This window comes from Onychostoma macrolepis, chromosome 13 (assembly GCF_012432095.1).
Source record: "Onychostoma macrolepis isolate SWU-2019 chromosome 13, ASM1243209v1, whole genome shotgun sequence".
In the NCBI taxonomy this organism is placed as follows: Eukaryota; Metazoa; Chordata; class Actinopteri; order Cypriniformes; family Cyprinidae; genus Onychostoma; species Onychostoma macrolepis.
In genome coordinates this window covers 12,422,771-12,439,060 of record NC_081167.1, presented here as the reverse complement: position 1 = coordinate 12,439,060, position 16,290 = coordinate 12,422,771, and the positions used below count along the sequence as shown (strand labels likewise).

Here is a 16,290-nt window from a genome sequence, read left to right as displayed (position 1 = left end):
CAAGTATACACTACCGTTAATACGTCTGGGGTCAGTAAGATTATTTATGTTATCTGAAGGTCTCTAAAGCCTGCAATTATTTGATTACAAATACAGGAAAATTTGTAATAATGTGAAATATTATTACAATTTATAATAACTTTTTTCTAATTTAATATATGTACAAATGTAATTTATTCCTGAGATGCAAAGCTGAATTTTCAGCATCATTACTACAGCCTTCAGTATCACACGAATATTGCAGATTGCCGAAATCTCAGACATTGATAAAATTGTATAACTTTAAAAATTATTTTGGTTACTATGAAAATACTTTCTGCTACTTGTGCAGTAACTCTGTTTGAAACATTTTAACATCCTAAAATATATATTAGTCTATAGATGTATGCGAGATGAAAATCAGATAACACTTCAAGAATAATTCATGGATATAACCAGGCAACTTCTTTACAAACCTTCTTAATAATTGTGTGTGAACAAAAAAGTAACACCCATAGTTTTCAGGTGATCGAGATTTGTGCCAAAAAGCGTACGCCTTATGACTGAGAAGATAATTAAGTCAGCACAACATCATGCATGTTTTCTTGAATACACTTTTGTGTCATTACAGAATTGTCAATGTATGCAGAGATAAACAACAAACAGACAAACTCACATTTTTCAGGAGGGGTTATTGTAATCGTCTGAGCTGTGAACTCTTCATCGAAATATCTGGTATCTGTCTCTGACGACACCTGAGGCTTGAAGGGAGGTATCAGCTGAGGAAGGAAGAGAGGGGGATGAAAAAACAAAAAAAAAACACAGAACACCTGTTTGTGCAGATCTGACACTGCATATAGTATGGAGAGCTGGAGGGCTCAATCTAACGCCTCTGAACCGTGCCTCCTCTGCCAACCATTGTGCGATTTGTGAAGGCTGTTCAAGTGACAGTGACCTATTAGTGCATCAAGTCACACATAACCTCTGTCTTAACATGTACCATTAAAAGTATTTTGGTTGTCTGCAATTTTAAAGTTTTACTCAAATTTGAATTAAAGTTGCACAAAAAGAGAGGTGAATGAATTAAAATGGTGAAAAATGATATCTGACTTTTCTACAATGGCATCAGTGGCTAATAAACTTTGGCTTTTCCACATATATAGAGGTTGAAATAAAATTAAATGCCACTTTTATTATCTTTAAAAAGCCTGTTTCTGACCTGGAAAATCAAATTATGATATATAAAGATGAAGTTGTGAAACATTAAGTCACAATTACAAGAAACTGTTGTAATTACAAGAAAAAAGTCAGTTTTTAAAGACATTCTGTTGTAACTCTGCTGTAGAGATGAACTTTAATATTAAGGGGTGCGTTTCTCAAAAGCATTGTAAGCTAAGTTGATCGTAGAGACCTTTGGTGGCAATGGATCTACAATCTACTTAGGCTTACGATGCTTTTGGGAAACGCAGCCCAGGTCAACATAATTTTTAATTTTTTTTTTAAATGGATCTTCATGTGTAGTGGTGAAGGCAAGACAGTAAAATTCTGAATTACCTTTTTATCATAGACATCCTGCCAGTCAATTCCAGCAAAGAAACTATGTCGCATAATTTCTTTAGCATCATCCGGACCTCCACCAAGTCTGACAGGAAAACAAAAGGTAGCGACATGTATTTACTGTAGTCACAAGGCAAGGCAAGGCAAGTTTATTTATATAGCACATTTCATACACAGTGGTAATTCAAAGTGCTTTACATAAAAGGAAGTGAAAAAGTCATAAAAAAAAAACAAGGAATTAAAAAATAATAAAAACAAGATATAAAAATTGATTTAAAAAGAATTTAAAACAGTTAAGAATAGAAAATGATTATACATGGTGCACTCAGTTCGTACGTAGCACAGTGCTCATTTAACAAATGCACGGCTAAACAGATGAGTTTTGAGTCTGGATTTAAATGTGGCTAATGCTTTAGCACATCTGATCTCTCCTGGAAGCTGGTTCCAACTGCGGGCAGCATAATAGCTAAAAGCAGACTCCCCTTGTTTTGTGTGAACCCTTGTGAAGATCACAAGACAAGGTGTGATCTTACAACAAGTGCTGTATTTAGAAGTATTTAGAAGTGAGATAAAGAAACACCAGTTGAAATGTATTAAGAACATAGACCATACAGATCAATATTGTTATGACTGACCTCTTATTGGGATCTTTGATGAGCAGGCCTGACAGTAGGGACTTGGCATCAGCAGAGAGGGTCCTGGGGAACTTGATGTCCTCCATTAGGATGAGCTCAAAGAGCTTCTCATGGTCCTGATTGTAGAAAGGCAGTCGGCCACACATCATCTCATACATGACCACACCGAGACCCCACCAGTCCACCGCACGGCCGTAATCATTGTCCTCCAGCACCTGAGAACAAACACACATTTGAAAACATTCCTGCACAAAAGCAACCCAAGAAATATCAAAACATGTACACGGGTGGATCCAAAAATGTGTCAGGACACTTTGTACAGAAATAAAAAAATCTCATTATTAAATGTTAAATATGTTAGTGTAAACCTGTTTGACATTAAATCATTACTGTATAAACACTCAAAAACCTTAAAATTATGGATGGCTCAGCACCAGTGTCACAACGAATGTGAATTTGATTGAATTGGACACACCCCACAGGAAGCCGAATTGGAATTTTGATGACAGAAAGAGGTATTTTAATGCCTTGCAATTTTACTACATTCAACACTGGTAATGCATTCTAAAATCCATTTATCCATATCCATACATCCATTAATCTAACCATCTATCCATCCATTTCTATCCATTCATAAGGCCTATAAACCTATAAAAAAGACAGCGTTCTCCCCAAAACATCAAAGTTTGTCTTGACAAATGCCTCTTTTCTAGTTACACTAGTTACTTTAATTAAAATAAATAAATAAAATTAATCCTGTTTGCTACCTCACTTCAAATTCAGGAACTGAACTGTAGTTTTAAAGGCATTCTCGATTCAATTTCGAATGATGCGCAATCCTATGACGAGCTTGACAAATATATTTCAGAATAAGTTGCTCATGTGTAACATAACACTGAATCAATTTCATCTCCATAAGAGTCATCACAGATAAGAGTACCTAAATGAATGGCAGTCAGGAACATCAGTGCTAATAGATGAATTTCAGTGGCTGATAATGGCAGCACTTCACACACTCTTATTGTAGTGCTTCTCATCACCAAACCCATGTCAGCGTGAGCCAGCTCCGTCTCTTCGGCCCATCAGCGCTAGACTGATAAAAGCGTTTAAACATTCATTCTGCACCGGCGCATCAGGTCAAAGATCCAGCACAGGATACAGTTGGAACCTGGAAGCACAGTCCTAAAAGCCTGATATCGTTGGATCAAAGCTATGCTTTTGGGCAAGCGTCCCGGGCCCCAATTACCGAGGATGCTCATACACACCTTACCGGTAGCTCTTATAAGTCTATGTGGCGGAAACAAGGCGGCTAGAGTTAGCGTGCGATGTAGAGGAGCTCTTCAGAGCGGAGAGTCGTGATTAATACGTCTGACTAATGACAAGGCTGGCTGGCATACAGCCAGTTAAGCATATGCTCAGAGTGGTGTTATAATGATGTCTCCTCTCTGATCTTTAAAAACAGGCAGACCTGCATGAGTCAACAGCAGCATTCATTACTCTGTCTGGTTTTGGAGCACAATGTGAACGTCCACGTGTGAACGCAGGGCTGACAACCTCCATACAGTGAGATGGGTGTATATGACTACTCCACTTATAAATGTCAGAGCAAATCTTCTCAATGGTACTACACTTAACATTCAATAGTTTGAGATCTATAAGTTTATTTTTTACTCAGCAAGGACATTAAATTAACAATAAGAGCCATTTATAATGTAAAAAAATACATCTATTTCAAATAAATGCTGTTTTTAACTTTCTATTTATCACAGAATCACAGTTTCCATAAAAATCAAACAAAAACCATCAACATTGATAATAATTAAAAAAAGAGTACCAAATCAGCATATTAGAATGATTTCTGAAGGAAATGGCTGCTGAAAATTCAGCTTTGCATCGCAGGAATACATTACATTTTAAAATATATTCAAATAGAAAACAGTCCTTTTAAATTGTAATATTATTTCACAATATTACTGTTTGGTAACACTTTAGTATAGGGGACCAATTCTCACTATTAACTAGATGTTTATTAGCATGCCTATTATTAACATTTGCTTTTTATTAGTACTTGTAAAGCACTAAATCTTCATCCCTAATCCTACCCAGTACGTAAACTTAACAACTACCTTACTTACTATTAATAAGCAGCAAATTAGGCAAAAGTCATAGTTAATGGTTTGTTAATAACGAGAATTGGACCTTAAAATAAAGTGTGACCTACTGTTTTTACTGTATTTTTATCAAATAAATGCAGCCTTGATGAGCTTAACAGACTTCTTTTAAAAACATCAACTTGTCAGCACCAAACTTTTAAACGGTTGGTATGTTATTTGAGAGAATAAATAAAGGTTATATCAAATGTGCTGAACGGTACTTTTTGCATTGTTTATTTGAACTATATTACTTATTATTTATTGTAATTATAAATAATAATTAATTGCATTATTTACTGAACATGGTTATCTTTTACCATATTTCCGTTGCAGCTGCTTCATACAGTGAAGTTCACATGCATTAAGTTTCATCTAAAACTAATCGCTTAAAAATAAACTGAATGTATCCTTTATCATTTCCATTGCAGAAGTTCATGTGCGTTACAGTAATTTTACCACAGCTAAATAATAAGTGAGAGTTAAAGTGTGTTTAAACTACATGGACAGAATGTGTGTTTTTGCACGTCTAAGTCCAGGACTGGACAGAACCGTGTGTTCTGGAAGCAAACAGGAGCGCAAGCGAGGACGAGGACACCGTTCATGTGTGTGCGCAGCGCGTATGGGCGGATTGTGCTGTTTGTCCTGGGAGTGTACGTGAGCAGCTCGGCTGCAGGCGGGGATGCGATTAATGCACACAGAGCCAGTTGGGGTCTCCCTGTTCCAGAGCCACAGGCGAGGAGGAGCGGCCGCAGGGGAGGAACAGGCCCCTGCTCGGACAGCCATGTGGCAGGGCTGCTGCTCCCAGGACTGGGCCCTTGGCAAGGCTGGCCTAGAAGGGATGGGACAGAGAGCCTGTGGCTCCACCAGCCCAGTTCCCCAGCAGGGCAGTGGAACAGACAGCCTCCATGAGCTTATCCCACTTTGGCCGGGCTACACGAGGACGCTTGCGCACATGCACACAGATAGGGGTGTGCAAAGTGCATACAAATATATGCGCGCATACTGTAAACATGCACGGATCGCCGTATGCACGCTTACCTGCTGCTAAGCACCTGTACGCATCCTTCAGAAAGACGAATGCTAGCCACACCTGCACGCTGACAAACACTCGTTCTGTAGGCTCATTTACAAAAAGCTAATGTCCTCGGAATCACACCTGGAAACTAGCGATAATGTGTTTTATTGGTTGCAAACATGCTGTAGAAATGCTGCAATTACAAAATGCTAAAGATGTGATAGATGAGAACTCAATGACAGATGACATACAGCTTGTGAAAGCGAACTGTTATTAGAGAAGTATTTCTGTAAATGTATCTTCATTCATTCTCATTAGTACTTAAAACATTTGGTGAGGGCCAAATTTAAGCGAAACTATTCCAATTTCACTTCTGTAACCCTAAAAGAAAATCTTTTTTTCCTCGAAATATCTTTCACACTCTCTCTCTTTCTTCTTTTTCTCTCTCTCTCTCTCTCTAATCCCCCTCTACTTTGCATCTCCAGAACTTGGCTCAGGCTGTGCTCTGTTATTTTTACACCAGTACGGCAGTATAGATTTCCAGGTTTCCCAGCCACCTTCTTCCAACCTTCCCCATCTGCCACCATCTGCCTCTGTTTAGCATGTACTTTTTTGTGCAATCACATACTCTTGTGAAAAATAACCAACACTCAAATCATCTCCTGGCACAGCGGCCAGGCTGAGCAAAACAAAATGTTGCGCCAAATTGTCTTCCGTACTTTTTCGAGTGGAATCTATATCCCCCCCTTCACTCCCGCTGCCGCCCCCTGCCCGCTCCCCCCTCCTGTCTATAAATATGGATTTAGCCACTGCAATCTGGGCACCGTGCACACCTCTGGTTGGACAGAAGGTCGAACAGCAAACTACTGTTCAAAGAAAATAAAAGTGATAATTACTTTTGCTATTTAAAAGACATGATCTGTGGTCTGGTTTAACAGGCTGCATTTATATTACTGATATAAATATCTAACATTTACAACACTTTCTATGAAGCCTATACATATAATGGATAACAATGGTATTAATATATTAATACAGGATTCATTCGATACACTGCCATTCAAACATTTGGGGTCAGAAGGAGGAAATAAATTAATACATTTATTCTGCAAGGATGTATTAAATTGATCAAAACTAACAGTAATGTTATAAAAGATTATATTTTCTATTTTAATATATCCACAAAAACGTTTTGGAAACAATGATACATTTTTTATACCATGATAAATACACACACACACACACACACACACACACACACACACACACACACACACACACACACACACACATACATACATACATACATATATATATATATATATATATATATATATATATATATATATACATACATACATACATACTTTATATACACTGTGTGCAGAATTATTAGGCAAGTTGATATTCTGGTCATATTTTTTCCAAGAACATTTTACCAATACCAAACCACATCAATCTTAATAACTACTATTGATTTTGTATTTAATAATTTATAAGTGATATATAATTGTCCATGAAGGCTGATAGTCAGAAACTTCTTATTTCAGGTGTGCAGAATTATTAGGCAGGTTTTCCTTTACAGATAAAATGAGCCAAAAAAGAGATTGAACTCAAGAATAAAAGTTAAAAAAATTATTAAATGCCCATGAGAAGGATGCAATACTAATGCAATAATAGAATTAGCAAAGTTAAGGCATGACCATTGGGCAGCGAAATGCTCATTGGGTCAGCAAGGTCAGAAAAAACAGGTGGAGAAGAAAAGACACATGTTAACTGCAAAAGAATTAAGAATTAAGGTGAAGAATTAGGTGAGAAACCATCAGGAACCATTTAGTCTCCAGCACCATCATTTTCCAGAACTGCAACCTTCCTGGAGTCTCCAGAAGTGGAATGTGTCAGGTTCTCAGAGACTTTGCTTGGGTAAAAAATTATTTAAAATGGCCCTCACTTAATAAGAATAACATGCTGAAGTGTTGTGAAATACACAAAGACTGATTTTTTTATAGGCTTTATGGACAGATAAGTTGAGAGTGACTCTTGAAGGACCAGCATCACATCCTCTTGTACCACTGTTTGAAGAATTTATCTTCCAGAATCTGGCAGTAAGTTTTAGGAGCTCATTTTAGTTCATCTCCTATCCTGAAAAATCTGTCTTGCAGGATTGATTAAAAATGAGCTCCTAAAACTTACTGCCAGATTCTGGAAGATAAATTCTTCAAACAGTGGTACAAGAGGATGTGATGCTGGTCCTTCAAGAGTCACTCTCAACTTATCTGTCCATAAAGCCTATAAAAAAATCAGTCTTTGTGTATTTCACAACACTTCAGCATGTTATTCTTATTGGGTGAGAGTCATTTAAAATAATTTTTTACCCAAGCAAAGTCTCTGAGAACCTGACACATTCCACTTCTGGAGACTCCAGGAAGGTTGCAGTTCTGGAAAATGATGGTGCTGGAGACTAAATGGTTCTTGATGGTTTCTCACCTAATTCTTGACATTAATTCCTAATTCTTTTGCAGTTAACATGTGTCTTTTCTTCTCCACCTGTTTTTTCTGACCGTGCTGACCCAATGAGCATTTCGCTGCCCAATGGTCATGCCTTAACTTTGCTAATTATATTATTGCATTAGTATTGCATCCTTCTCATGGGCATTTAATAATTGTTTTACTTTTATTCTTGAGTTCAATCTCATTTTTGGCTCATTTTATCTGTAAAAGAAAACCTGCCTAATAATTCAGCACACCTGAAATAAGGAGTTTTTAACTTTCAGCCTTCATGGGCAATTATATATCACTTATAAATGATTAAATACAAAATTGATAGTAGTTACTAAGATTGATGTGGTTTGGAATTGGTAAAATGTTCTTGGAAAAAACAAATATGACCAGAATATCAACTTGCCTAATAATTCTGCACACAGTAGGGATGTAACGATTCACTCAACTCACGATTCGATTCGATTTGCGATTTTGATTTCACGATTCGATTCGATTCACGATTTTTTTTTTAAGAAAATTAGATTTAAGACAAATTATAAATTAAATATGTTCTTTTATTATTGCTTGGACAAAATGCTGCACGTTTCTTTGTGAAATTGAAATATAACACTATAATAATATACTAATATAGCACTTGCATATTATTGCTCTTTTGTTGGTTTTGATTGCTTCTATTGTCCTCATTTGTAAGTCACTTTGGATAAAAGCGTCTGCTAAATAACAAAATGTAAATATAATGTAAATGTAAATAACAACTAAATTGAAATTTTAAAACAAGCCCCAAATCAAATCAAATAAGTAACATAAATAAAAGAAATCTCTTCATAAAAACTAAATAAGGCTTTGTCTGTGCTCTTTCCATTTAAAATTAGAGGCAACCACTGCATTTTAATCATGATCCAAACAAAGATGCTGCATACATGCAGCAGGAGCAGTTTTAACCTAAATTAGACTGTATAATTTCGAAATTTGAAGCAAAAACGGAATGGTATGACTTCAGTTTTGTGAAATTATACATAGAAACAGCAGACGAGCTGAATGAGACACAGATTCACTCTCTGCCAGCAGGTGGCGCTTTAAGCGTTTCCTTGGTTTCCGCTGTAAACAAAGCAGTTTATGAACTTATGAACTTTAATATGCATTATACAGAGGCAAGATGAGAAGAAAAATACCATCTAAACTTTTCTAAAGACAGTAAGTTCCCCTCAGACATGCATTCATATAAACTACCCTAATTGAATCGCGATTTGTTTCGCATCTCAACCGATTTGAATCGTCACATATTTGAATCGATTTTCAACCGGCTCGCGGTTAATCGTTACATCCCTAGCACACAGTGTATATACTCTTTAAAAAACAAGTCTTACTGATCCCAAACTTTTGAGCGGTAGTGTGTATATATATATATATATATATATATATATATATATATATATATAAGAACAGAAATCTCTTATGCTCATCAAGACTGCATTTATTTGATCAAAAATACAGAAAAAAACAGTAATACTGCAAAATGTTATTACAATATAAAATAATGGTTTTTATTTTAATATACTTTAAAATATATTTTATTCCTGTGATGCAAAGCTGAATTTTCATCAGATGTTACTCCATTCGTAAGTGTAACATGAACCTTTAGAAATCATTCTAATATGCTGATTTATTATTAGAATTATCAATGTTGGAAACAGTTGTACCGCCAAATATTTTTTTGGAACCTGTGATTCTTTTTTTCAGGATTCTTTGATGAATAACAAGTTAAAAAGAACAGCATTTATTCAAAATATAAATATTTTCTAACAATGTAAATATATGCTATCACTTTTTATTAATTTAACACATCCTTGCTGAATAAAAGTATTAATTTCTTTCAAAAAAAAAAGAAAAAAAGTTACTGAGCCCAAACTTTTTAACAGTAGTGTATATTGTTACAAAAGATTTTATTTCAAATAAATGCTGTTCTTTTTAACTTTTTATTCATCAAAGAATCCTGAAAAAAAGTATCACAGGCAACACAACTGTTTCCAACACTGATAATAAATCAGTATATTAGAATGATTTCTGAAGGTTCATGTGACACTGAATAATGGAGTAATGATGCTGAAAAATTCAGTTTTGATCACAGAAATAAATTTGATTTTTAATGTATATTCAAATAGGAGAACGTTGTTTTACATCGTAATAATTTTCTGTATTTTTGATCAAATAAACGCAGCCTTGATGAGCATCAGAAACTTATTTAAAATACATTAAAAATCTTACTGATCCCAAACTTGACCGGCAGTGTGTGTGTGTGTGTGTGTGTGTGTGTGTGTGTGTGTGTGTGTGTGTGTATATATATATATATATATATATATATATATATATATATATATATATATATATATATATATATACACATATATATATATATACACATATACATATATTAATATTGTCGTTATTTAAAATGCTGTAAATCATTAAACATTTCTTTGTCCTACATGGAACTGTTATTACAAAAGCTGCAGTGTTATTACATTTTTTTACATTTTTGAGCCAAATGTCAAAATTGTCCTATGGTGTGACTGTCTCAAGCATGGTTCAATGAATTACAACTTTTATAAATTAAAAAGAAAAGCATAAAAATATTAATAAATTACCTCCGGCATAATTGTACAAGTGTCTATTTTAGTAAATGGCAATCATTTTTTTCATCCATATATTTCTGAAAGTGTAGGAACATTTTTTGTCTAGGAACAAACCATGTCCTATGGTGTGACACCATATCTTGATTTTATCTCGGCAATTCCAGAGAAAACTTTAATTAGTTGAAGGATAATTATGCAAATGTGCCTTGCAAACTGCTAATGACAGGTTAGCTTGGAATAGCAAGGTCAATAATTGACACAAAAGGCTGAAACCGTCCTCTGGTGTGACAGAAAATGTCCTCCGGTGTGACGCCTGTACTGTCACGCCACAGGACAAAGATGTTACACCAGAGGACAAGGTCTCTTTAAAAAGCATTTGAAATAATTAAATAAGATTGGTTTAACTCCTTTTTGTTTTATTTTTTTTCTTCATTTTTTTTATTCTTAAATGAAATAATAACAATAATTAAACTATTTTCTGATGTTTTTGCAGAAAACTTGTACTGTTATAAAGTGTCATGAAAATAAGTATAAAATGTGATACTTTGTTTTGTGATACTTTTGTTTCGAGAAAAATTAGTGGAAGAGAGAGGACGTGGAAATATAGACAGAAAATGATCAGGGATCCACCAGAAGGGAGGAGATCCTACGAGAACGATGCAGAAAGTAAGTAGAATCAAAATCATGCCTTAAAAAGAGTAGCTATATAGTTTTTAAAAAATCATTCAATCAATCTTATTCGATCATTCATCAATCTTAATGAATATAGTTTCAATCATACATCAATAATATTTAGCTGTATCATAAATATCTATCATATTTAGCTGTGCCGCACATGCAGCAGGGGGGCTAGAAGAGTTTCAGTAACATGCTGATTGACTACGAGACTGAATTTTGTTGATGAAAATTTTGTTTTGGTTTAAAAAAACATGTTGATATTGTTTGTATCAAAATTAAACTTTCTTTCTCATTTGACATTCAAAATTAAATAGAAATACTTTAATAACTACCATTTATGTCCTTTAGTGTGACATAAAGTCCTATGGTGTGACACATAAAAGAACCACAGATTTGTTTTTATCTCAAAATATCTTAAAAAAAAAGTATTGCAATAGGGGAGATACAAATATAACTCAACTTAAAATGGTTTAATTTTCAGCAGTTTTGAACAGATGACAGCAAAGTTTGTCTTGTTGACAAAGTTTGTGTTGAAATTGTCCAACAAGCCATGGGGAAAAAATTATGTTAATTAGAAGGTTTTTTTCTTAATATTTGCTGTCACACCATAGGACAAATTTATGGTACAGTTCAGTAAAAATGTAAAAAAGGGAAAAAAAGAAGAAAGAAAACAATGAAAGAATTGATGAAGTTAGGGACCCTTCATATTTTCTCAAAGACCAGACTTCACACTAAATAAATATATGCATTTCTTCTTCAAAAAGGTATTTTACAAAAAAAGCATTTTTTACTAGCTATGTCAACTACACATATTCATATATATACATATATACACACACACATATACATATATATATATATGTGTGTGTGTGTGTGTGTGTGTGTGTGTGTGTGTGTGTGTGTATGTGTATGTGTATATATATATATATATATATATATATATATATATATATATATATATATATATATATATATATATATATATACACATATACATATGTATATGTGTATACATATGTATATGTGTATATATATACACACACATATACACACATATATATAGATAGATAGATATAGATGTGTGTGTGTGTGTGTGTGTGTGTGTGTGTGTGTGTGTACATACATATACAGTGGGTACGGAAAGTATTCAGACCCCCTTAAATTTTTCACTCTTTGTTATATTGCAGCCATTTGCTAAAATCATTTAATTTCATTTTTTTTCCTCATTAATGTACACACAGCACGCCATATTGACAGAAAAACACAGAATTGTTGACATTTTTGCAGATTTATTAAAAAAGAAAAACTGAAATATCACATGGTCCTAAGTATTCAGACCCTTTGCTGTGACACTCGTATATTTAACTCCGGTGCTGTCCATTTCTTCTGATCATCCTTGAGATGGTTCTACACCTTCATTTGAGTCCAGCTGTGTTTGATTATACTGATTGGACTTGATTAGGAAAGCCACACACCTGTCTATATAAGACCTTACAGCTCACAGTGCATGTCAGAGCAAATGAGAATCATGAGGTCAAAGGTACTGGCTGAAGAGCTCAGAGACAGAATTGTGGCAAGGCACAGATCTGGCCAAGGTTACAAAAAAATTTCTGCTGCACTTAAGGTTCCTAAGAGCACAGTGGCCTCCATAATCCTTAAATGGAAGACGTTTGGGACGACCAGAACCCTTCCTAGAGCTGGCCGTCCGGCCAAACTGAGCTATCAGGGGAGAAGAGCCTTGGTGAGAGAGGTAAAGAAGAACCCAAAGATCACTGTGGCTGAGCTCCAGAGATGCAGTCGGGAGATGGGAGAAAGTTGTAGAAAGTCAACCATCACTGCAGCCCTCCACCAGTCGGGGCTTTATGGCAGAGTGGCCCGACGGAAGCCTCTCCTCAGTGCAAGACACATGAAAGCCCGCATGGAGTTTGCTATAAAACACCTGAATAAGATTCTCTGGTCTGATGAGACCAAGATAGAACTTTTTGGCCTTAATTCTAAGCGGTATGTGTGGAAAACCAGGCACTGCTCATCACCTGTCCAATACAGTCCCAACAGTGAAGCATGGTGGTGGCAGCATCATGCTGTGGGGTGTTTTTCAGCTGCAGGGACAGGACGACTGGTTGCAATCGAGGGAAAGATGAATGCGGCCAAGTACAGGGATATCCTGGACGAAAACCTTCTCCAGAGTGCTCAGGACCTCAGACTGGGCCGAAGGTTTACCTTCCAACAAGACAATGACCCTAAGCACACAGCTAAAATAACGAAGGAGTGGCTTCACAACAACTCCGTGACTGTTCTTGAATGGCCCAGCCAGAGCCCTGACTTAAACCCAATTGAGCATCTCTGGAGAGACCTAAATATGGCTGTCCAGCAACATTTACCATCCAACCTGACAGAACTGGAGAGGATCTGCAAGGAGGAATGGCAGAGGATCCCCAAATCCAGGTGTGAAAAACTTGTTGCATCTTTCCCAAAAAGACTCATGGCTGTATTAGATCAAAAGGGTGCTTCTACTAAATACTGAGCAAAGGGTCTGAATACTTAGGACCATGTGATATTTCAGTTTTTCTTTTTTAATAAATCTGCAAAAATGTCAACAATTCTGTGTTTTTCTGTCAATATGGGGTGCTGTGTGTACATTAATGAGGGGAAAAAAAATGAACTTAAATGATTTTAGCAAATGGCTGCAATATAACAAAGAGTGAAAAATTTAAGGGGGTCTGAATACTTTCCGTACCCACTGTATATGTTCATTTGATCATTATATTCATCAAAGAATCCTGAAAAAAAAATGTATCATGGTTTCCACAAAAATATTAAACAGCACAACGTCATAAAATTTTCTTGAACACCAAATCAGCATCTTAGAATGATTTCTGAAGGATCGTGTGGCACTGAAGACTGGAGTAATGATGGTAAAAATTCAGCTCTGGGGAATAACAGGAATAAATTACATTTTATATTTATATATCAAAATATAACCAGTTATTTAAAATTGTAGTAATATTCCACAATATTACTGCTTTTTTTCTGTATTTTTTGATCAAATAAATGCAGCCTTGGTGAGCATAACACGTGCATTTATATGTATTCATAATATTTTATTTACAGCATTTTTTATCATTTGTTTATTTATTTGTAATACATTTTATAATCAGTTCAATCTTTTAAATAATTGTAACTTATATATGACAAGTATTGCTACATATTAAACAGTGATTCTAATTATTTGTAATCACTGTTTGCTACAATTATTTTTAAGAACATACACCAGATTGTATTACATTTGTCAGTGTGAATGCATTAGGAACATTTGAATAATGTATTTTATAGAGGCTTCCCAGAAATTAGAAGCTTCTAGATCTTGAACAGTTCACTGATGTACAGTTCAGCGTACTGTAGGAAGCTCCAGATCATTTCTGTATCTTTTACCAAACAAGCTGTGCAAGACACATCTTAATTCAATATCACTGTAGTTTAAGAGCTTGATTATTATTATCATTGCAGTGTTTGTTTTTTGCTCTAAATCACATAGAAAGCAAGAGGTTAAATTTGTATTGTAAAATATTACTTCAAACTCGCATGCAAGGCACTCCATGTCATGACAGCTGTAACTAAATATTGTAATAGGACCATTTAATCATTCAAGCCATAACAAGACTCTCATGATATGATCTGAAATCATAAATTTGTCATTTAAAAACCGATGGGCATGTTCATGGTCTCCTGCATATGCTCCATTGATTACCTCTGACAGTTTTTGGGATAGTTGCAGGTTTTGTTAATGATCAGGAGTTTCTTTACCTCTGGTGCCAGATACTCTGGCGTCCCACAGAAGGTCTTCATGGTAGCAGCATCAGTGATTCCTTCCTTGCAGAGGCCAAAGTCTGTAATTTTGATGTGACCATCTTTATCAAGCATTAAGTTCTCCAGCTGGGCAGAAAAGAAAAGAGTGTGAATTTGACAGAACTTGGTCATTAATACAAAGTTCTTTTTGAATCTGCTTCAAATTAGCACTTTGCACTGATTGGATTTAATTCATTTATAGAATGCTTGAATTACTATGTGACAGACTGTGTTTTTCCCTTCCTTTTTCATGAAAGCATCTTAATAATACAACAAACACCTACTGTATGGCTTTTACAAGTGTTGAATTCATGATTGATAACTTAAAATCCCAAAAATAAAATCTACTTGTGTTAGTACTTGCGCCTAAAGTGTCCTAGCATAGTTTAATTCATGATGTAAATAATGTCTTTTGTCTGAAAAAAGTAGACAACTACATGGATAATATATTTATTCACTGGAAGTGAAAAGAAACTTCAAGCCACATTAATTTAACCTTTTAATTTTAATGGCTAAGCTGTTTGTCCAAGTTTCTTGGCACTTCCACAACTGGCTTGGTCCAAGGCTGCGAGCAAAACACTGTGTCATCATCCACAGCCGCCAGAGTTTGATGTTTCCAAAAACCAAAGAAAAAAAGCCCCAAACTCTAGAGCTTTTAATTACATTTTCCACGTCCCATGACATACACTCAGATAAAGGCATCGCGACAGAACAAAACCTTCTCTCTAAATATATGAATTCTTTCCCCTTTTTCTGTTTACCTTGAGATCCCGGTACACAATCTTGGCAGAGTGCAGGTAGTCGAGGGCGGAAACGATCTCGGCGCCGTAGAAGCGCGTGCGGTCCTCGGAGAACACCCGTTCTCTCGACAAATGGAAAAACAGCTGCAGGGTAAACAGCAGGGACAGGATTGCAATAATTACTGATTTATTGGAGGAAATTAACACAACACAAACTGCCTCACATCGCCATATTGAGATGATAGATGGCGAGGCCCTCGGAGGACGCCCAGCGAACCCAGACAGCAGCTGGCACATCATCCCCGGCTTTCCAGAGACAGGCCGGCACGGCCTGTTAAATCAGCATTTTAATCAATACACCAATCTTGTTAAAGGCAGCGCTGCGTGCTCATGGGCTAACGCTCCATTAAAGTGGCAGGAGCGCCCCGTCCCCGGCAATCATCTCCGCCGTATCTTTTATGGAGTGCCCCGCACTTCCTCTCTCCTCCCAAGTCAGATGTCAAGGGTTTCTGTCAACTGTCTGGCCCTCGGCTCCACTTGAACCCGGCTTAT

At 35.8% G+C, this 16,290-nt stretch overlaps 1 protein-coding gene across 5 annotated transcripts in view; it reads right to left on the bottom strand.

The window, feature by feature from the left end:
• Positions 1 to 16,290, bottom strand: part of akt3a (v-akt murine thymoma viral oncogene homolog 3a) — a 96,784-nt gene that overhangs the window by 4,759 nt on the left and 75,735 nt on the right. For all 5 annotated transcript variants that reach the window (XM_058796208.1, XM_058796209.1, XM_058796211.1 and 2 more), the window contains 5 exons: positions 15,760 to 15,882; positions 14,957 to 15,085; positions 2,172 to 2,386; positions 1,534 to 1,621; positions 656 to 758 (listed from right to left, as the gene is read on the bottom strand). In XM_058796208.1, the coding sequence (XP_058652191.1) occupies positions 656 to 758; positions 1,534 to 1,621; positions 2,172 to 2,386; positions 14,957 to 15,085; positions 15,760 to 15,882 (658 nt within the window). The remainder of the gene's footprint in view (positions 1 to 655; positions 759 to 1,533; positions 1,622 to 2,171; positions 2,387 to 14,956; positions 15,086 to 15,759; positions 15,883 to 16,290) is intronic.